Here is a 21,311-nt window from a genome sequence, read left to right as displayed (position 1 = left end):
TTTTTTAAGGCAGGAGGTAATCAATTCTGATGTGATATTGATGGTCGAGAAAGTGATGTAAATTTGTGTGCTTTGTTTAATTAAATGCAAACATATTAGGTACAAAGGTCCAATGACAGTGACAAACAAGGGCAGAGAAGCATTGCCACACTATGGATTATCTTATCTAAGTCTGCCCACCCCCTCACAGACACAACTGGTCCATACTGGTCCCTACTTTATGAGGATGAATATAGTAGGATATATGACGTTCCTGTCCCGCTCAGAGGAATGGAGATGCTAGTATGCTGGAGGTCCATAAACAGGCATATAAACGCAACCTGTCTAGTACACAGTTCTCAGTTTAAATAGAAGCTGTGATAGATGTGTGAAATTATATGTGATTATTCTAAACTCTTAAAAATAAAGGTTCAAAAGGGTTTGCAGCAATGGCATAGAAGAACCATTTTTGGTTCCACAAGGAACCTTTCAGTGAACTGTTTGTAAAAGAACCATTTTTTTTTTATTAGTGCAAAGAATATTTTAATAACCTGAAGAACCTTTTTCCACTATAAAGAACCTTTTGTGCAATGGAAAGATTGGATGGATGTTAAAGGTTCTTCATGGAACCATAGTTATAATTAAGAACCATTATTTTTAAGAGCGTACATATAAGAATTAAAATTTACTGAAAAACTGACTAACCCTCAGGACATCCAAGATGTAGATGAGTTTTTCTCTTCAGAACAGATTTAGAGAAATTTAGCATTATATCACTTGCTCACCAATGGATCAGTAAATGGGTGCCGTCAGAATGAGAGTCCAAACAGCTGATAAAACATCACAATAATCCACAAGTAATCCACATGACTCCAGTCCATCATTTAACATCTTGTGAAGTGAAAAGCTGCATGTTTTTAAGAAACAAATCCATAATTAAGGCGTTTTAACTTTACAGTTACTTTTGGCTTTTTGAGTCCATAATCCATAATAACACTTCCTCCGGTGAAAAAGTCCATCCCCTGTTGTCCTCTCACTTCAAAAACCACCAACATATTTGTTAAGAACTGTTTTGGACTCTTTTTGCTTGTAAAATGTACTTGATCTGTGCATATTTCTCTGATTCAGAAGAGACTACTTCTTCACTGGAGAAAATAATATTATGGATAGAGGACTCATATTTTATCCAGAAGCAATGGTTTGAAGTTAAAGTGGCCCTATTATGCCATTTCGAATATTGCCTTTCATTCAGTGTGTAATGTAGCTGTATGTGAATACAAACGATCTGCAAAGTTGTACAGCCAAAAGTGCACGATAAATAGTTATTGTCTCCCAAAAGAAAGAATCGACTCTGAAAAGCCTGAATGAGTCTTTAGTAATTTGAATCCCACTTCCGTGACGGCTACACATCATGGGGTAACATATTTGCATAAGGCCCCGAATAACTTCACCTGCCCTCAAACACGTCATTTTTACTGACGACCGCTTCTCTAATCTCGGTGAGTACAACACAGAATTCACAAAATGCTTGCTTTTGAAAGATGGCTCAGTACCCAGTTTATTTGGACCCGCTGGCTCCACTGACTCCCAACTTGTAAGTATGATAAATAATAGATGTTTATATTTTCTATCGAGCATTCAAAACATGGAACTATGGCAACGGGCGTATCGTTTCTGACAGGTGCTGTACGCGGTAGACCAATCACAACAGACTGGGCCATCTGACCAATCAGAGCAGAGTAGGCTTACAGAACAGAGGGGTTTAGAGAGACTGAATCTTAGAACTGCTTTGAACGAATTGTTTGAGAATCTCTGGAAAATGAGGCGATATTAAATGCATATGTTGAGAAAACGAAAGCGTTTTTTGACCTTGCATGCATGTATTGTAGGAGACTCCCAAAATAATATTAGGAACCTTACAAATGGCATAATAGGGGCACTTTAAAAGACCTAATAATGAATTTATTTACTACAAACATGCAGCTTTTCACTTCACAAGACATTAATTGATGGACTGGAGTGGTGTGGATTACTTGTGGATTATTGTGATGTTTTTATCTTCTGTTTGTATTCTCATTCTCACAGCACTCATTCACTGCAGAGGATCCAGTGGTGAGCAAATGACGTAATGCTAAATTTCTCTAAATCTATTCTGATGAAGAAACAAACTCATCTACATCTTGGATGGCCTGTGGGAGAGTAAATTATCAGCAAATTTTCATTTTTGGGTGAACTATTCTTTTAAGTATGAGTAACAGTAACAGCGACCCACTAATAAAAGAAATACTAATTAACTCTAAATTCTATTCATTGCATTCAACCAAACATATGCTACTTGTTAAAAACAGTGTTTGCTGGTCTTGTTATAAAGGTTGCCAGACAGGCGACCTGAGGACTCTGTTAAACATTAACCAGAACCGTAAGATACCTGATCACAGGGGTGGAATCCCAACGAACCTGCCCTTTTAACTCTACAGGCCAGTTAAACATTAACACCACCACAAAATGCTATCAGATGGCAAATGTAAAATAACCTTTTAATAGAGAGCATTTATCTACATGCAAAAAAAAAGTACATAGAGACCGCAGCCAAAGCAGAGACAGACATTCTACTGACAGGTGTCTATAGCAACCTGATGTGGATATAAACTAACTACAGACCACGTCCCACTGTCAACCATTCCTTACACCAATCACTCATGCTGACAGCTGCTGATAAAGGCCGTGGTTGTTTCAATATGTCTCGTTTTCCTCAACAGAACACAGAAATAAGAGAACACGCCCAATGGCGAACACAAACACCAAAGTTGTGATCACTCGTTCGTGAAAAAAGAACATTTCTTGCGCTGAGCCTGGACAGGAACGCTGCTGTGCATTTGGATAAAGCAGCCACTGCTTGCTGGGAGGGGTTCTATGCAATCTACAAAATGTATTTTGCTGCACAGAACAGTGAAGACGGCTAATGCAGCGGCTGCAGTTTGCTCTGTTTTGGGGATAAAGTCTGTTAATGCCACAGGCGTTATAAATATCACATAAATTCAAAGTTTCCATCTAGCAATTTGGCATAACTACTGGTGTTATCAACATCCAAGGATTTCTGAGAATAAGTCATTTCAGCTCAATCGGTGGGGGTTTGAATGAAAGGGGGAAAACAAAAGAAAATGGAAATAAATGCCACTGATAATCAGTTCACTGAGAGATGAATGATTAGAAATCTTTACAGAGATCAGACAACTTGCTACTGTGTTACCTCATATACAAAGTTAATAATAAACACAAATATCAAACACCAAAATGAGAGAGAGACTACGCAAAAGACTGTGGCTTTGCCATCATTAATTAAATAAAATATATATATGTGTGTGTGTGTGTGTGTTTATTTATTTTAGTTTATATATACATATATACATTATAATAAATATTTAAAAATATAGAAAATCATAAATATATATTATAAAATATTTGAAAAACTATAAAATATATGTATATATATCATTTATATGCTAATTTTATTATATAATGTAATACATATTAGCATTAACAATAAGATTTAATGCTAATATGAATGCTAATCCATAGATGTTTATGGTTTATGAATTTCTTCGAACTTCATAAAATAACAAAACATAATATAATATTAATGATGATTTTTTTTGATGAACATGTCAGGGCAGGTTGTTTTATGCTTACAGGTCAGTTTAGGACTATTCAGACTAGTGGGTCAGATTTAAAAGGTCATGTGAAAAACCTGGAAAAAAAAAAATCCGATTTGAGCTGAAAATCGAAACCGTGCTCTTTGGCTTGTGTGTAGTGCAAGAGTATTGGAAAAAGAGAGCTCATGTATGTGTACGTTGTATCTGCTAATGACTATCGAGCTGCAAGTGTTGACAGGTCGAGCTGTTAGCATGTGTGATAATGAGTGATCACTGGGGAGTTGGACCGTATGGGGACCTGTGGTGTTAATACACGTCTATCCAGCGCTGCCTCCCTCCTGGCTGACGCTCAAACAAAGCACCTTAAACTCACAGTCTAACCCCTCCTTCACCGGCCGGCCAATGATAACCCATTAAAACAACCCACCCCAAGTGAACAAAATTGCCTAAGTGTTTCTCTTTATCAGCGGGGAGCGTGTGTACGCTGCACTATCCGGAGCCAGTTCTATCAGAGCCTGAGGTTCATGCCGTAGACATTTTTTTCTGCCACCCCATTCTCTCTCTCATCTGTTCGCTGCCCTTTCATGTGACACAGACTGTCTGTTATCCTAAAAGACACAATGGAGGTGGTCGGGCAATCCTGAGAGCAAACACACGCAGTCATACTCTGGCCTTTGTTGGGCCTGGAGGATTCTCCTTTTAAAGGTTCAGCGCTGCAGCCACATTGGCAGGGGCTGGGGACCAGCGCTAGACACCCTGACGCTCACAATGCAGATTGTCTGAGGAAATACAATGTGTTCCTTCTCCTCCTCCTGCTGGGGCAGACAGAAAAGACTACAAGAGAGAGAACTCTCCTCTCAGATTAAGTGAGTTTTTTGGAGGTTAAAAAGTTTTAAGTTTTATCTTCAGATAAGCGCGTTATTTTCTGGATAATTTTTTAAGGAACTAAAGAATAGGTCTTAATGGACCTTAAAAGAAGTTTGGTACCACTTTAAAATATGGTTCCATTTTCTAAGATTTTTTCAAGATTTGTTCACAAAAATTTATACTTTTATTCAGCAAGGATGCATTAAATTGATCAAAAGTAGCAGTAAAAACCCTTATTATGTTAAACAAATTATATAAATAAATTATAAACATAAATAAAATAAATTGAATTATAATAAATAAATTCTATTTCAAATAATTATTTCTTATATTTTAAACAAATTCTGTTCTTTCTATTCATTAAAGAATCCTTATAAAAATGTATCAAGGTTTCCACAGAAATATTAAGCAGCACAATTATTTTCAACATTGATAATAATCAGAAATGTTTCTAGAGCAGCAAATCAGCATATTAGATGTTTGAAGGATCATGTGACACTGAAGACAGGAGTAATGATGCTGAAAATTCAGCTTTGCCATCACAAAAAAAAAATAGAAAATATATTTCACAATATTACATTTAAAAAAAAAAATCAAATAAATGCAGCCTTGGTGAGAATAAACATTAAAAAACCTTAACAACTTGTGTACTATTGTTAATTGTTAATTCATGTCTGTCAATAAAACATTGACTAATGTTAATTTATTCAACTTAAAATGTTAAAAATTGTATAAATTAACATTAATGTAGATGAATAAATGCTGTAAAAAAAAAAAAGGTTAAAAAAATACCTACTGAACAAATTGAACCTTATTGCAAAGTGTTAGCAAAAGTTCTCCTATGGCGTGATTGGGTGGTAAAACCCTTTTGGAGTGAAACACAAACACGCAATCATCTACATCAAGATGCGGAAGAGATCTAATAAGATGTGTGAATGCAAATGGAAAGTCCTTGATACACACGGATGTAGTCTCTGTGAAACCGGATGCAGCTCACTTAACCAGCACGGCCAGTTTATGAGCCAAATATATTCACTCCATATCGTCTATCAAAGCCGTCCTCACTGACAGATAAACCCCAAGTAAAGCAAACAAGCCCTCTGGCTGGAAGACAAGAACCGGGGAGGGTGGGTCTGCGGTAGTCCATCGCGACCACTGGGAACGCTTTACCCCTGCTAATGACCTGCCGTTGAAACAGATGTATTGATGGGCTCATCCTATCAACAGCTGGGCGAGGAGACAGACGCAATGGAGACTGTCTAAACAAACACGACAACCTGTGCTACTGTAAAAAAAAGCCTGCAATTTTCCCCCTGCAAGAGACAGAGAAAGGACAAAGACAGGGAGAGTTGAGAAGACAAACAGAGAAGAGGGGGGTTAAAAGAGAAAGACAGTGGATCAACATGTCCGTTTTCTGTTAAAGAAATAGTTTCCCCAAAAATGAAAATTCAGTCATTTACTGACCTCCATGCTATTCCACACCTGTGTGTCCAGAGGAGCACGAAAGGAGACATTTTCAAGCTTCAAACAAGACAAATAAGCACTTAAAGTTCTTGTGTGCTATATTCAAAATCTTCAAAAGTCATACAATAACTTTGAGTAGAAGTGCAAATGAGATTTGAGAGTGGAAAGGAAAGATTTTAAGCAAATACTGAGGTAAACTGGTCTGTTTTTCATACAAAGTTATCCTATTACTTAAGAAAGCATGAGACGTGTGAACTAGACTCTAAGAAAAGTCTATAAAAATATGGCCCAAAGTACTACTAATATGAAGGAATATTCCGTAATGATTTTTTCCCCAGGTGTTTTACCCCATATTTTGAATGACACATTGCATTGCGTAGTGTTTTAGAATTAGAACGATTATTAAAACTTTATAGTCATAGTTATCAATATAATTATCACCTTTGGTGTGAACTGGCCTTTAAATGTACTTTTTTTTGTGCTTTTTATCCCATTAGTGGAACTTAACAGTAAAAAGCACAATATATGTTTGTCATATTGAAAACAGCAGCTCAGACATTCATCAAAGTGTGTCCTTTTGTGTTTCACACAATAAAGAAAGTCATACAGGTTTGGAATGACATGATGGTGAGCAAATAATGACAATTTCTTTGTTGAACTATTCCTTCAAATGAATGCAAGACTTGGAGTTATCATAAGCGCTGGAGATGAATGACTCTATGGTAACTTTTGCTATTCTCTAGGCCCTCTCTAGAGTCTAGGGTTTGTTGAATTGAGGTGTGTCATTGATAGGCTTGGAATTTCAACAGTTTTCTTCAGAAACACATGAATGCCGTCTGTATCATAAACTGCGATAAAGCTTGAAAGCTTTCATCCTACTGGATGCATTGTCTGCAAAACACATTCAGTTTGGCACCTGTTCGATACTGAGCAGTATCTTATCAAGATGCACTGAATGAGAGTTTATTTTTCACTAAAATCAAGTGGAGCACAATAGCCAAAATCTGCAATACTTCACAATAATGTCACTTGCAGGCATGCAACATGCCCAGCTAACAAATAAAAGTCTTTAAAGAATGCAAATTGCTAACAATCCCATTAAGTTATGAAAACAGTATTTCTGAATGTTTTGTGAACATTTAAAATGTAAATTTTTTTAAGTGTATTTTTCTTGGTTATGTGAACGTTAGAAAAAACATAAAGGGAATGTTCCACGGCATAATTGTGCAGATATTATGTGAATGTCACTTCTGAAACTAGCAAGTAGCAACATTTAAAATACTTTAAACAAATTAAATAACTATCAATTAAAATGTTTCAGAAAAAAAAATTCCAAGAACGGTGCAGAAATAGTTTTTAACAAATTGTGTTCCAAGAATGTTTTTCTAACGTTCCTATCAAGTTACAAAAATGTTATTTTAAATGTTTAAAAAATGTTAGACAAAATAAAATAACAAACAATTAAAATGTTTCCGTAAAACATTACATGAATAATACATGTTTTTTTAAACATGTTCAAAGAATGTTTTCTAACATTCTCAATAAGTCATGAAAACGTTATTTCTGAATGTTCTCTGAACATTTAAAATGACCAGTCTTTTAAATGCTTAAAATTTTAGTTTAGTTCAGTTAGAGAAAACATTAAGAGAACCTTCCATTTTATAATTTTGCAAACATTATGGGAATATTACTTCTGAATGTTTTCTGAACCATCTGAAAGTAGTAGGTAGCAACATTTAAAAAACGTTAGACACACTAACAAATAAAATGTTTAAGAAAAAACATTTCATGAACAATGCTTAAATAAAGTTTTTGTGCTAACGTTTTTACAGTGTTATTAAAAATCAGATAACTGTAAATCAATGTTCTATTAACGTTTCTGGAAGAATAACTGTTTATAACTTGAAGAGAACTGTTATACACCTCTGATGCAGCCAGTGATTAAAAATCGTCAACTGCAGGCTAAAGACACAAATGCAAATGCAATCTTTGCATGCTATAGATAAGTCTGTGTGCTTTCGTACCACAGTGCATGACTGCAACGGAAGCAGGCCTATGACTCGAACGCCCGGTGCATTTAAATCCCCGAAACACTTTTACCCATAAGCACATGCAGCTTCCGCTGGTGCGGCCCCAATCATTCTAATTACTGGAGCGCAGGTCTCGCAAGTCAAAGAGAACATCAAAAAGCCTCAAACCTCTAAAGTCAATATGTACTTTTCTCCAACAGGGAGGGGAGCTCGACTTCAAAGCACAATTCTTTTAATCTTATGTATTTTATCAGCATTCATTACAATATTATCCAAATTAGGTTCCCAGAGTAACGTGATAACCTGTAGAGATTAAGCCCTGCAAAGGAGGGTCGCAGCCTTGACCTTTACGAGCGAGCGTTTGGTGGGGCAGAGGTGGGCTGGTCGTGGCCTTTCTGACCCAGTGGGGAGAAGAGGATGTCATGGAGGTTATCAGCGGTGTCACAGTCCGCTCCGTCGCTCTGACTGGAGCTCATTTAAAGCTGCACGGCCCGTATCTTGTCAGAGGTCACCGAACGCTGCCACTTATAAGTGGTTGTGCAAAATGTTAGATGGTACATATCATGGAAAAAAGGATTTTTCTTGCTCTTTTGAAATAAATAAACAGTTGCAAAGCACATCATTCAGCCCTTTTATGAAAACTAAGCTGCAAAAACGTTAAATCATCATGGTTATGACATCACAGCAATAATTACATTAACATATCACCACCCACATTTACATAACACCTACTAAGTATTCAGCACATTGGCCTGCCCTGACAAACAACAGTGTGAACTAAACCACTATGCCAAATTAGTTAACCATAAAATGGATAATTTCATATTTAGGAGTCTTAGAGGTACACTGAAAAACAAATTGGCTTTGAAACAGTTTTTACTAATTACAAAGAAATGGCAAGTAACACATTGACTTAAACATGAAAATTTCAGTGTTTCCTTGTAAAACATACTTCAAAAATACTTTCCTCCCCCTTTTTACAGTGTAAAAAATTAAGAAGTGGATTTAAAGGGTTAGTTCACCCAAAAACGAAAATTAGGCTGTGTTTTACTCACCCCCGAGGCATCCTAGGTGTATATGACTTTCTTATTTCAGACGAATCCAGTCGGAGTTATAATATCCATATTCAAAACGTAATAATCACTTGAATCTAGCTTGCGATCACTGTTGTAAACAGAAGCAGTTCTGGGCGGATGGCGTATGAGGTCGGCTTTGCACATGCGCCGCTCAGAAGTGACGCACGCGGAAACGCAGCGGAGAGATCAAAACAAAACAACGGTCAAGAATTAGAAGTACAAAACGAGGATTTGTAAAGAAGAATGTCAGAGGATTTCGATATAAGCCAAGAGGAAACTGGTTTTCCTTTTCTAAAGTAAGGAAACTTTGCTTCCTTTGATCATGTAAACAAAGTTGATTTTCTTTGTTCACCCCCCGGAGCCGTGAGAGACAGTTTTTTTTATGGATGGGCGATTTTTATTTAAGTTCTTATGGACTGAAGCAATGCAACACCCACTGAGTGGCATTAAACAGCTTGAAAGATCAAAGACAATTTTTAATATAACTCCGACTGGATTCGTCTGAAAGAAGAAACTCATATACACCTAGGATGCCTCTGGGGTGAGTAAAATGCAGCCGAATTTTCATTTTTGGGTGAACTAACCCTTTAATTGTATGAATGTTCACTTGCAATGCACTCAAAGATTTTTTTTTGGTAACACTTTACTTGAAGGGGTGTGCATAAGACTGACATGACACCTTCATAATCATGACATGTCACATGTCATGAATATGAAGGAGGTTTTATGCATGTTTATGACATGTTTATTATTTGACCTAACCCTAACCTAACCCTACCCCTACCCTTACCCCTAACCATAGCCCATAACAAAGACATCTCAAACAATGTCATCTTTGCATTAAAAATTACATAACTGAGCGAATGACACTTAATGACAGTTGTCATAAACATGCATAAAAAAACCTTCATATTCATGACATGTGTTGACATGTTCATGACATTGTTGCTTCATCATTAAAAATGTGAAATTACAAATATACTTAAATGCATGACATACTGTACAAGTTCTAATAGAAATGACAGCAAAAATGAAAGTATATTTTAGTTTACCATAAATACTTGTCAGCACATTCAGCAGTACACTTAAACAATATTTTAAAGACAATAGAATTATGAAATTACATATAAAGATTTACTTAATCCACTACTTAAGTGGGCCAAAAAAAGTTAAGCTAATTCCATTTAATATAATTTACACTATTATGCATACTCATTTTATTGCAATTAACATACAATTAGGTGTCAAAAACATTACATTGAGTTTGCACTTAAGTATTCCTTTAAAGTATATTATTTCTGTAATAAGTACTCTTTTTAAATGGATGCTAAATTGTACTTTTTTTTTTTTACTGTCAGATTACATTCACATCTCTAACCTGCACTTTTCCAATATCCAATAAATGCCTAAAAGTATCTGCTAAACTATTAAGCAAACTAAAACTTATTCCAAGTGTTGCAAAAGCTTAAATGCTTTTCACATGTAACACAAATGTGAACTGGACTCAACAGCCACTTTATCATAAGGACTAATCCTCTGAAACACACGCACCCTTCTCTATTTCCGAGCCGGTCACCTGATGATGTCTGATCAAACATATTCAGTTCGACAGGACAGAGACAAAAGTCTCGCATCCTCGTCTGACAACAAAGAGCCCAAATACATGAGAGCCCTCCTCTGCAGAACACACTCATAAATCTCTCTCGTAACAGCTGATGCCCCTGGCTTTAAAACACCAGGAAGACTCACACCTTCTCCTAAACAACGGAGACATCTGCAAAGAATTGCATGCTCTAAAAAAGGTGTTTTTATGCAATCTTTATGAGGACCCACTATCATTTATTTTAGGGGGAATTAAACCAGGATATGATGCAGGTCAGATTCAAATGCCTGAGCACCAGGGCTCAATGTGTCAACAGCATGCATGCTGTTAGGCTCCAGCTCAGACATAAAACAGAGAATCAGCTAAAAGAACAGTTCACCCAGAAATGTAACTTCTTTCATAATTTATTCACCCCCATGTCATTCCAAAACTTTATGAATTTCTTTCTTCTGTGGAACACCAAAAATATTCTGCAAAATAATTCCTTTTATTATGTTTACTCCATCATTTATCCAATTGTTTATAAAAAATAAAATAAAAATCAGACATACAAGGAAAAAAATTAATAATAATAATAAAATAAATAAATAAATTGACAAGCTTGAGGTTTTGGTCTACTTTAAAAGAAAAAAAATTATTTGTGGTTTCTAGGAAAATACAGCTTGAACGCAAATATAATTATTTTTTGTCACAAATATCAGCTATTTGAACATGTAACCAACCATTTCTTTAAAATAAACAATTTCTTAAGATGAAAACAAAGGAATTATTTGACATGCTTTTAAACTTGCTTTTTAAAAGACTACAGGCAACAGGACTGAGAAAAATGCACTAATTTTCCACTTAGAAACCTTGTAAAAAATGCAATAAAGTCACCTGAGATTGACCAAAACACATTTTGAATAGTTAAATATATGTGTTATTAGATTCAGTGATTAATTTTAAGCAAATGGCACCATTTCGTTCTTTTCTATAGGACAAAATTATATGTGACACTGGACCACAAAACCAGTCATAAGGGTCAAAAAGAGGGAAACAAGCTGAATAAATAAGCTTTCCATTGATGTATGGTTTGTTAGGATAGAACAATATTTGGCCGAGATACAACTATTTGAAAATCTGGAATCTGAGGGTGCAAAAAAAAACAAAATATTGAGAAAATCGCCTTTAAAGTTGTCCAAATGAAGTTCTTTGCAATGCATATTACTAATCAAAAATTAAGTTTTAATATATTTACAGTAGGAAATTTACAAAATATCTTCATGGAACATGATCTTTACTTAATATCCTAATGATTTTTGGCATAAAAGAAAAATCAATAATTTTGACCCATACAATGTATTTTTGGCTATTGCTACAAATATACCCCAGCGACTTAAGACTGGTTTTGTGCTCCAGGGTCACATATAGTGAACAGGGACTATCAAAGTAAAAAAAAAGCACCATAAAATTATCATAAAAGTAGTCCATATAACTAGTTTGCTATGTTTCAAGTTAGTTAATTCAATTTCAAACATTCAAACGTGACAAGATGTTGGTATTAATTCACTGGTATTAACTGTGGCAGGTTTGAATGCACACAAATGCAAATGAGATTTGAAAGCTTTGGCTTCTACTTTTGTGTTCCACAGAATTATTTCAGTATTTTCAATTTAAACAGAAGTGGCATTTTGGGGGAAACTGACAGCAAAGAGGCAACAAACAAAACCCCATCAAGATAATATTATCCACATTTAATGATCCATGAGGGTCAGAGCAGATGAAATCAGAGTTAAAGGTGAGGTCTAGGCCTAGAGAGTGATGGGGGCAGGAGCAGGCGTGTGAGATCACTTCACTGCTTTTAATGCAGAGGGAAAAGCTGCAGAGCAAACACAGGTGGTTCAGAGCGAGGGCAAAGCTCTCGTCCACATCCCCCACTCAGCATTTAGAGGGACTCGCGCGCTTCAAACTAAAACCTGCCGACAAACCAGCATATACATGAATCTGTAATATGTTAATGTAAGATAATTCTAATCTTTAGAGACTGTAACAATTAACAATTTTTTGGCCATTTTTGTCCCTTAATGAATCTTGTTTTTTGTCAAGACATTGCCAAAACGGTTTGCCTTTTATTCTCATGAAATTACCTAAAATTGGTCCCAACAAAGCTGCTTTCTTGCTAACACACACGCACACACACACACACACACACTTTAAATTATAGTCAGGAATTCCAGTAAACATATTGTTTTAAATTTAAGATCTCAGATGAAATTGGCAGATTATTTTGCATTTTCTATGTCTAATTTGGAGGGGAAAATCCGAGCAATCCTGTAGAAAAGATTTAAACATTGGAAAATGTGTTAAATAGTGCTGAAATTGTAGTCAAATTAGCTAAATAGATAAAAATGAACATGCAAGGGGTAAGGATGCACACAGATTAAATGCGTGCCTGATAATTATTGCACCTTAAAACACAAGCACACCCTTCTATACACATTCTAGACATTTTAGATTTTAATTAGACATTATTTAGCCCATTTTTTGTTATTGTAGGTCATTTTTTACTGTGGGCAACTGGTGGCCACAAAGATAGCAAAACCTGACCCACAATAAAGCTGTAAGATACATTTAGTGTGACGGCTCTGAGATGGTTGTTGAACAGGTTCTTTTACATGCACCGAGGTAAAAATGAGACGGACCGAAGAGATAAGACAAGGAATAGCCCTGGGTGCTATCAACTGACAAAAGTCACAAGCCAAAAAACTATTTGCAGGTGCTTTGCTGTTCTGGTGAAAAATGATGATGAAATGACAACAAACACTAACTACACCCCTAATTTCCATCTTAATTGAAAAGAGAAAAGAAAAAAAACAACTGGCCTATCTTTGATCATTATTTCCATATAAAAAAAGAGCACTGCTTAACGTTCTTTATCCTTAAAGAGTGTGGCGATTAAAAACCTTGAAATTAATCATCCAAATGAAATCCCTGAAAGTTAGTGTGAGCTAAAAGCTAAATATAAAGATCTGAGGACGATAAGTCTTTGCTCATCATCTTAAACTCAACTCTTTTTTTCACCCTGCAGATTTCCTCCGGCTTTCTTTAAAGTAAAATGTCAATCGATAAGTGGAAGTCCTGTTCATTTTTAAATTGTTTTGTGGATATGTTCCTGGCACTGTTGACTAAATTTACGACAGCTGTTCCCATTTCGTTTTAAATTAAAAACCCCGCTCTGTAATCCCAGGAGTCAATCTATAATTAAGGGGATTTATAGAAAAACCAAGTGCTACATTAATAACAAAATTTAATATATTTCTTAATAAGCCATCAGCCGAACCGTCTTAAATGTGAAATATAATTTTTTAAAAATCTTTAGAAAGCTTTGCCTGGAGACAGACTGGACCTTTTTATCAGATTATAAATAATTATTTCATATCTACCGGTAATGGTTGCCATGTGGCACAGTTGCATCCCAGCATTTTCAGACCACAATCCAAATCATCACGACTAAATTACAAACAAACCGGCATCTATTTGTTAATCATAAAATCTGTGATATCACGAAACTGGAATATTGTTATGATCAGTTTTGCCCTTCACCATTGGTTCGTTTCATAAACTGTGAATCTGACAGCAAATGTTTATCATATGGCTACACCATCAAAACAAGTGATTACAGGCCTAGAAATACGCATGAATAAATAAGCATCTGAAATACTTTTCCTTAAACCACTTTTTTAAAATTAGGGCTAAATAAATAAATAAGATGACAACAAGGAGAATTAACATTTATTTAAAGGGGTCACATTTCTCATTGAAGTGTTACAAGCACTTGGTGCATAAAGAAGATCTGTAAAGTTGCAAAGACTAAAGTCTCAAATCCAAAGAGATATTCTTTATAAAAGTTAAGAGTCAGCCACGCCTACCTAAAACGGCTCGTTCCAACACGCCCCCACATGTCTACGTCACGATGTGGGAAGATTTAACATAACATTAACATAACGCCGCCCAAATGTTCACGCAATGAAAGAAGGCGTCTCGCTTTTTCAGACCGATGAGCTTTGTAAAAATCGACGCGTTTCAGAAAGGCGGGGCATAGAGGAGAAACAATAATGTACAGTATGTGGAAAATAATGTGTTTTTTGAACCTTAAACCGCATAAACACATTTCATTACACCAAATACACAAAATAATGTTCTTTTTATCAGCATCATATGACTCCTTTAATAAATTAACATTTCAATAATAATTTAAGTAAAATAAATAAGTAATAATAAAATAATTAAGCAAAATTAATAATAAAATAATTTCTATTATTACTAAATTTTAATTTATTAAATTATCTTTATTAAATAAATTACATAAAATAAATAAATAATAAAATACTTTATTTTGATTTATTATTGATTTATTAAATAATAATCATCATCATCACCATCATTTAAGTACAGTAAATAAATAATAATAAAATTTAATAATTTCTTTGGATTTATTATTTATTAAATTATCTAATATTAACTTTTCTTGTTGTTCTTATTATCATGTAAAATAAATAATAACATTTATTATTATGAAATTGTCTAACTTTTTGTTATTACTATTAATAATATACTATTAAAGAATAATAATTTCACTGCCATTGCACTCATATGTACATATGCAATGAATAAAACTGTATATCGAAAGGAAAAATACACACGCTAAGTAATCAAATTAAATCAAATAAAAACTGTCACCACACTAACAATAACACAAGCTCAACCTCCACTCTGACATCTTAAGTGGATGATGACATCAAATGAAGTGCATTAGTATATACACTTAAGATGCAGGTTAGTAATTGTGTTAAGGTCCGGGGAATGGCCCTGACTCAGCACCCATACTCGCCCCAGTCTCTCTCAGCGCATGTTTACTCAGCTCTATCTAATGACGGCCCATTTACAGCACTGCATTAAACTCAAGGGCTCTGGCTGCATCAGATAAATACAGCAAATCAAATAGGCTCATGTTTGCCCTGCGTCTCCCTGACAGACCCGCGGCGAGGCATTGCAGCACACTGACCAGCCCGTGTCATCCTAAAACCCTGTCAAACAGACACCCGGGGCCGCCAGTCTATCGCTGCAAATCGCTGGAAAACAAGTAATAATAAAATAATTTCTATTATTACTAAATTTTAATTTATTAAATTATCTTTATTAAATAAATTACATAAAATAAATAAATAATAAAATACTTTATTTTGATTTATTATTGATTTATTAAATAATAATCATCATCATCACCATCATTTAAGTACAGTAAATAAATAATAATAAAATTTAATAATTTCTTTGGATTTATTATTTATTAAATTATCTAATATTAACTTTTCTTGTTGTTCTTATTATCATGTAAAATAAATAATAACATTTATTATTATGAAATTGTCTAACTTTTTGTTATTACTATTAATAATATACTATTAAAGAATAATAATTTCACTGCCATTGCACTCATATGTACATATGCAATGAATAAAACTGTATATCGAAAGGAAAAATACACACGCTAAGTAATCAAATTAAATCAAATAAAAACTGTCACCACACTAACAATAACACAAGCTCAACCTCCACTCTGACATCTTAAGTGGATGATGACATCAAATGAAGTGCATTAGTATATACACTTAAGATGCAGGTTAGTAATTGTGTTAAGGTCCGGGGAATGGCCCTGACTCAGCACCCATACTCGCCCCAGTCTCTCTCAGCGCATGTTTACTCAGCTCTATCTAATGACGGCCCTTTTACAGCACTGCATTAAACTCAAGGGCTCTGGCTGCATCAGATAAATACAGCAAATCAAATAGGCTCATGTTTGCCCTGCGTCTCCCTGACAGACCCGCGGCGAGGCATTGCAGCACACTGACCAGCCCGTGTCATCCTAAAACCCTGTCAAACAGACACCCGGGGCCGCCAGTCTATCGCTGCAAATCGCTGGAAAACAAGAGCAGGAGAGAGCAAATAGAAGTTAATGAATGATACAGTGGAGAGTGTAATGACGGGCTGATAAAGGGGCCGGGGCATCATATGCGGAACTGCACGTACGGTGAAGGTCGGATTCGAGAATGGTGTTGTTGGCAAACACCCTGGCGTGTTTTGTGTATTCGGTGAAAGCTAGCGCAGGCTAACCCAAGGGCTCATGACATTAATTTCCAGAGGCTTCTTCCCACGTGGGAGGTGTGTGTGTGTGTGTGTGTGTTTTACCTTGCTCGCTCGTTCCCGATTGTTTTGGGTGGCCAGGTGGCGGGTGCTGTTTGCAGAATTATGGCACGGCTCTTTCACACGAAGCAGCTCTTGTTCCAGACGCTTGCACTGGGGAAGAGAGAGAGAAACGGGATCACTTGAATGCATTAAATCAGAATTTACCCAGGTGATTAGACCAGCTAAAAGACACTTGCTTTGACACTTGGTTGCTTTTGCATTAACTAAACAAGCCAAAATGATGTTAAATGATCCTATTAGGTCACATTCAATGCACTGGTTCTGTACAGTGGGACAGATGTTTCTCAGAAATTTCCACCATGCATTATAGTTTATTATATTTACATTTTAAAACAACTGGTTGGATATTACAGTCTTACAATCTTATGGAATATAATTGTTTTTTCTTTTTTTGAAGAGTGGGGAGTATTATATTGACAGAATATTTTAAACTGCAAATCACTGGTGGACAAATATGATTATAACTTTTTTGAAAGCGTTTAAATAATATTTGCATTAAAGTTGGCTCAGGAACCCTGTGTTGCACTGCCACATGGAAAAATCATGTGTATGTAAGTCAGTTCTAAGAGAGGTGAAATCTCTGCAGGGTATAAACCTACATTCTCAGTTATTACTATATTTACTGTAAGAACCTCAGCACACACTTACTGATATTACTCTCCGTTTGTGTCTGTGATCCCTGGAGGGACAGACTCATTTGTGGTATAGTTCAAAAATAAAATCACTGTCTTTTATGAGGAAAAATATGCACGAAATTCAATGGAGTGCTGTGGAACGTCCACAGAGGGGAAAGACAAGTAGTTTAAACCACTTCAGTAACTAAGTAGTATTCAAGTATTTAAAAAAATGGCAGACAACTACTTGTGTTTGAGAGATGCCATAAAAGTTTTTTGTTTGTTTGCTTGTTTTTTATTACTATTATATATTTATTTATTTGCATGTACCTGTAAAATTAATAAGCAAATTCATCAAAAATTAAAAAAATTAATATATAATAATAAAAAACTAAAACCATGTAAATTATTTGTCAAAAGAATTATAAACGTTTTTCAATTTAACTTAACTTAATTTTCCCACTAATTGTACTAATAGTAATGTTATATAGGTACAATTAATTACATGCCAAAGCAAATTTATATAAAAAAAGAATAATTAAAAAATAATTAAATGAGTAAAAATCAACCCAAATAAAATAAAATAAATAAATAAGTAAAAGAAATATTTATAATCATGTAAATTATTGAGAATGACAAAATTCTTCATTTTTCCAACAAATTAAACTACATGTCTTTTGAGGTAAACTGTGTAAACAATGGCTTAACTAAATGTACCTAAATGAATATTATATCAAAGCAAAATATAACCATGTAAATGTGAAATTTATAATATATAATAATGCATTTTTCCAAAAGTGGCATAAGGCAAAGTGGTTTTACATGCTTCAGGGTAAACTACCAGTGTCAGTCGCTCAAATACTATAAATACTAAAACAATTATAAACACAAAATGATGAAAATCGTTTCACTACATTCAAATATAACCGAGTAGTACTTTTAATCAATACCACAAGCGCCTATACATAATTCCTTATTCACAAGGCCTATCCTCATTTTCCAATGCAGTACGAGACTCTCTGGCCGGCTGTCAGACAGACAAACAGGCGCTTTAAACACACACTGACGTGACCAGCTCTTTGGTGGGTATTATTGTAAGCAGGCTTGTTTTCTACCAGTCCATATGTGCTCCTCTCCATGTGCACATTCCAGGATCGACGGACACTTACCAGGAATGTAAACCATCCTCACGGCCTGACAAGTCCCTATGTTTCAACATTCAGCCGTCTCAAAGAGTAGCGCCCGTGCAAACAAGCCTCTCAGCCACCGACCCCACTCCTGTCTCTTTCCTCTGCAGACTAAAATAATACCACCGCCGTCCAGACAAAACACACAGCTCCTCTTTAGTGTCAGCCTGAGTTATGGTTCTCGGGCAGCAGATGTCTTTTAGAGGGAAACGTATTTTAATCAGAATGCACCTCTGCGGTGACGCAAAAGGCCGTTAGCGCACCAAAAATAGCTGCAGTTGGGGCGAAATGGGGTGTAGGAACAGACATATTCATCTATTTTAACTTTTTAATCCATATTAAAAAGCACAACAACACAAGAGCATGAATGAGAGGTCTGAACCACGTGACATGTTCGACGAGCGTAAAAAAAAAAATCAGCAGAATACCTCAAGCCAACCTTAATTCACCACGAGATGCGACTTCATTTCCTCTCTCACTTTAACAATCAGCACTCTATCAAGATCAAGAGAAATTCAATAAGCGCCCGGCGCAGGGACGTAACGAAGGGGATCTTATTCGCCGCGTTAACTGTGAGGAGAGGATGGAAGTGAGAATAAGATTTATTTCCTCCAGCACTTATCCAGCTTTTCATATTCCGGCAGGCCAAAGGGATGTGGCGGCCCTCTGCCTGCAGCCGGGCTCTAATCCCTACGAGATGAGGAGAGAGATGGGAGGAACGGCAGGGGAGGGAGATATCCTTGAGGATAGAGAGAGGACCCATTCCGGTCTCTGAGGGATTTGGCGTGGGGTTTGCAACTTACTTCTGAAATTGCCCCACAGATTCAGGTTTTTGGCCCCAATGAAAACGCAGGGCAGCATTTGGCAGTGATGTGCTGGTGGGCTTTGGGCGGAGTTAGAAGACTGACACCTGGCCTTCTGTTCATATCAGAGAGGTTGACACAGGTTGTCATGGTTGGCTTTCCAGCTGAATTTGTGTGCACGACAGGATTTCTTTTATGAATCTGGCCTACCTCCAATAAAGGACTCAGTCAATCGGAAGACTCTGAGTGATACATTTACACTATGAACAGAGCAAAAACTAACCATAAGGTCTCAATTAATCAATTTTTTTCACAATACTTTTTGGTGTTCCCTAATTTTTTTTTTTTTTTTAATAAAACAAGTCCTTTTACATTCTTTGAACATATTATTTAGACAAATTAAATGGCCTATAATAGCATATCTATAATAGCATATGTGACCCTGGACCACAAAACCAGTCATAAGGTTAAATTTTTTGAAATTGAGATTTATACATCATCTGAAAGCTTTCCTCCATTGATGTATGGTTTGTTAGGATAGGACAATATTTGGCCGAGATACAAATATTTGAAAATCTGAGGGTAATACTGAGAAAATCGCCTTTAAAGTTGTCCAAATGAAGTCCTTAGCAATGCATATTGCTAATAAAAAATTACGGTTTGATATATTTACGGTAGGAAATTGACAAAATATCTTCATGGAACATGATCTTTACTTAATATCCTAATGATTTTTGGCATAAAAGGAAAATCGATAATTTTGACTCATACAATGTTTTTTTTGGCTATTACTACAAATATACCCCAGCGACTTAACCTCTTAAGACCCGGCAAAATATTTTAGTAAAAAATTTGTATTTTTTGATGTCATTACATTGTTTAGAGCATTAAAAAAATGTAAACAAAAAAAATTAAAAAATAATATTTCATTCATAAATTATGCTACGTCCTTGGTAGAGGACATCGGGACATGAATGAAACATGCATAGGCAAAAACAATTGATTTTTTTTTAAATCACCAATACATTTTTAGTTTTCAGGATTTTTTTTACCAAACTTTGTATAAAGGGGAGTGGTCATGGTGAAACATCCAAACATTTAGTATCTCTGAAAAGCCTGTACAGGACATCCAGACTTAAAACTGTGGCATGTACAGTCTCAGAGAAATTCACTAAAATATAATGTCCTCATATGAGGATGCAGGGTCTCAGGAGGTTAAGACTGGTTTTGTGGTCCAGGGTCACATATCATGTTAAAAAAAAAAGATATAAATATAATATATAACATATAAATAAAATATATTTTAAAAAGTAATAAAAAATATACACTTTGGGGGTCAGTAAGACTTTTTTTAAAATTAAATTAATACTTTTATTAATTCATTAAGGACTTATTAATTCAGCAAGGATGCATTACATTTATTAAAAGTGGCTGTAAAGACATTTATAATGTTACACAAGATTTCTGATCCAAATAAATGCTGCTCTTTAGAACTTTCTATTCATCAAAGTTTCTTGAGCAGCAAATCAGCATATTAGAATGATTTCTGAAGAATCATGTGACACTGGAGACTGGATTAATGATGCTGAAAATTCAGCTTTGCATGACAGGAATACAATTTCATCTTATAATATTTTTAAATAGAAAACAATTATTTTAAATTGTAATAATACTGCACAATATTACTGTTCTTACTGTATTTGTAATCAAATAAATGTACACTCTAAAAAATGCTGGGTTGTTTCAACCCAACTTTGGGTCAAATATGGACTAACCCAACTGTTGGGTT

The 21,311-nt window shown here is 35.3% G+C and overlaps 1 protein-coding gene across 1 annotated transcript in view; it reads right to left on the bottom strand.

Moving 5' to 3' along the window:
- Positions 1–16,588: 16,588 nt before the first annotated feature.
- The window catches only part of LOC107725861 (mirror-image polydactyly gene 1 protein-like), a 47,723-nt gene continuing 43,000 nt past the window's right edge, over positions 16,589–21,311 (bottom strand). Inside the window, exons 11-12 of the mRNA XM_016535267.1 lie at positions 16,901–17,008; positions 16,589–16,630 (exon numbers count right to left, since the gene is read on the bottom strand). Coding sequence (XP_016390753.1) covers positions 16,589–16,630; positions 16,901–17,008 — 150 coding nt within the window. The remainder of the gene's footprint in view (positions 16,631–16,900; positions 17,009–21,311) is intronic.

Source organism: Sinocyclocheilus rhinocerous, unplaced genomic scaffold (assembly GCF_001515625.1).
Source record: "Sinocyclocheilus rhinocerous isolate Xijiao unplaced genomic scaffold, SAMN03320098_v1.1 scaffold1004, whole genome shotgun sequence".
NCBI lineage: Eukaryota > Metazoa > Chordata > Actinopteri > Cypriniformes > Cyprinidae > Sinocyclocheilus > Sinocyclocheilus rhinocerous.
This window is presented reverse-complemented; position numbering and strand designations above follow the sequence as displayed.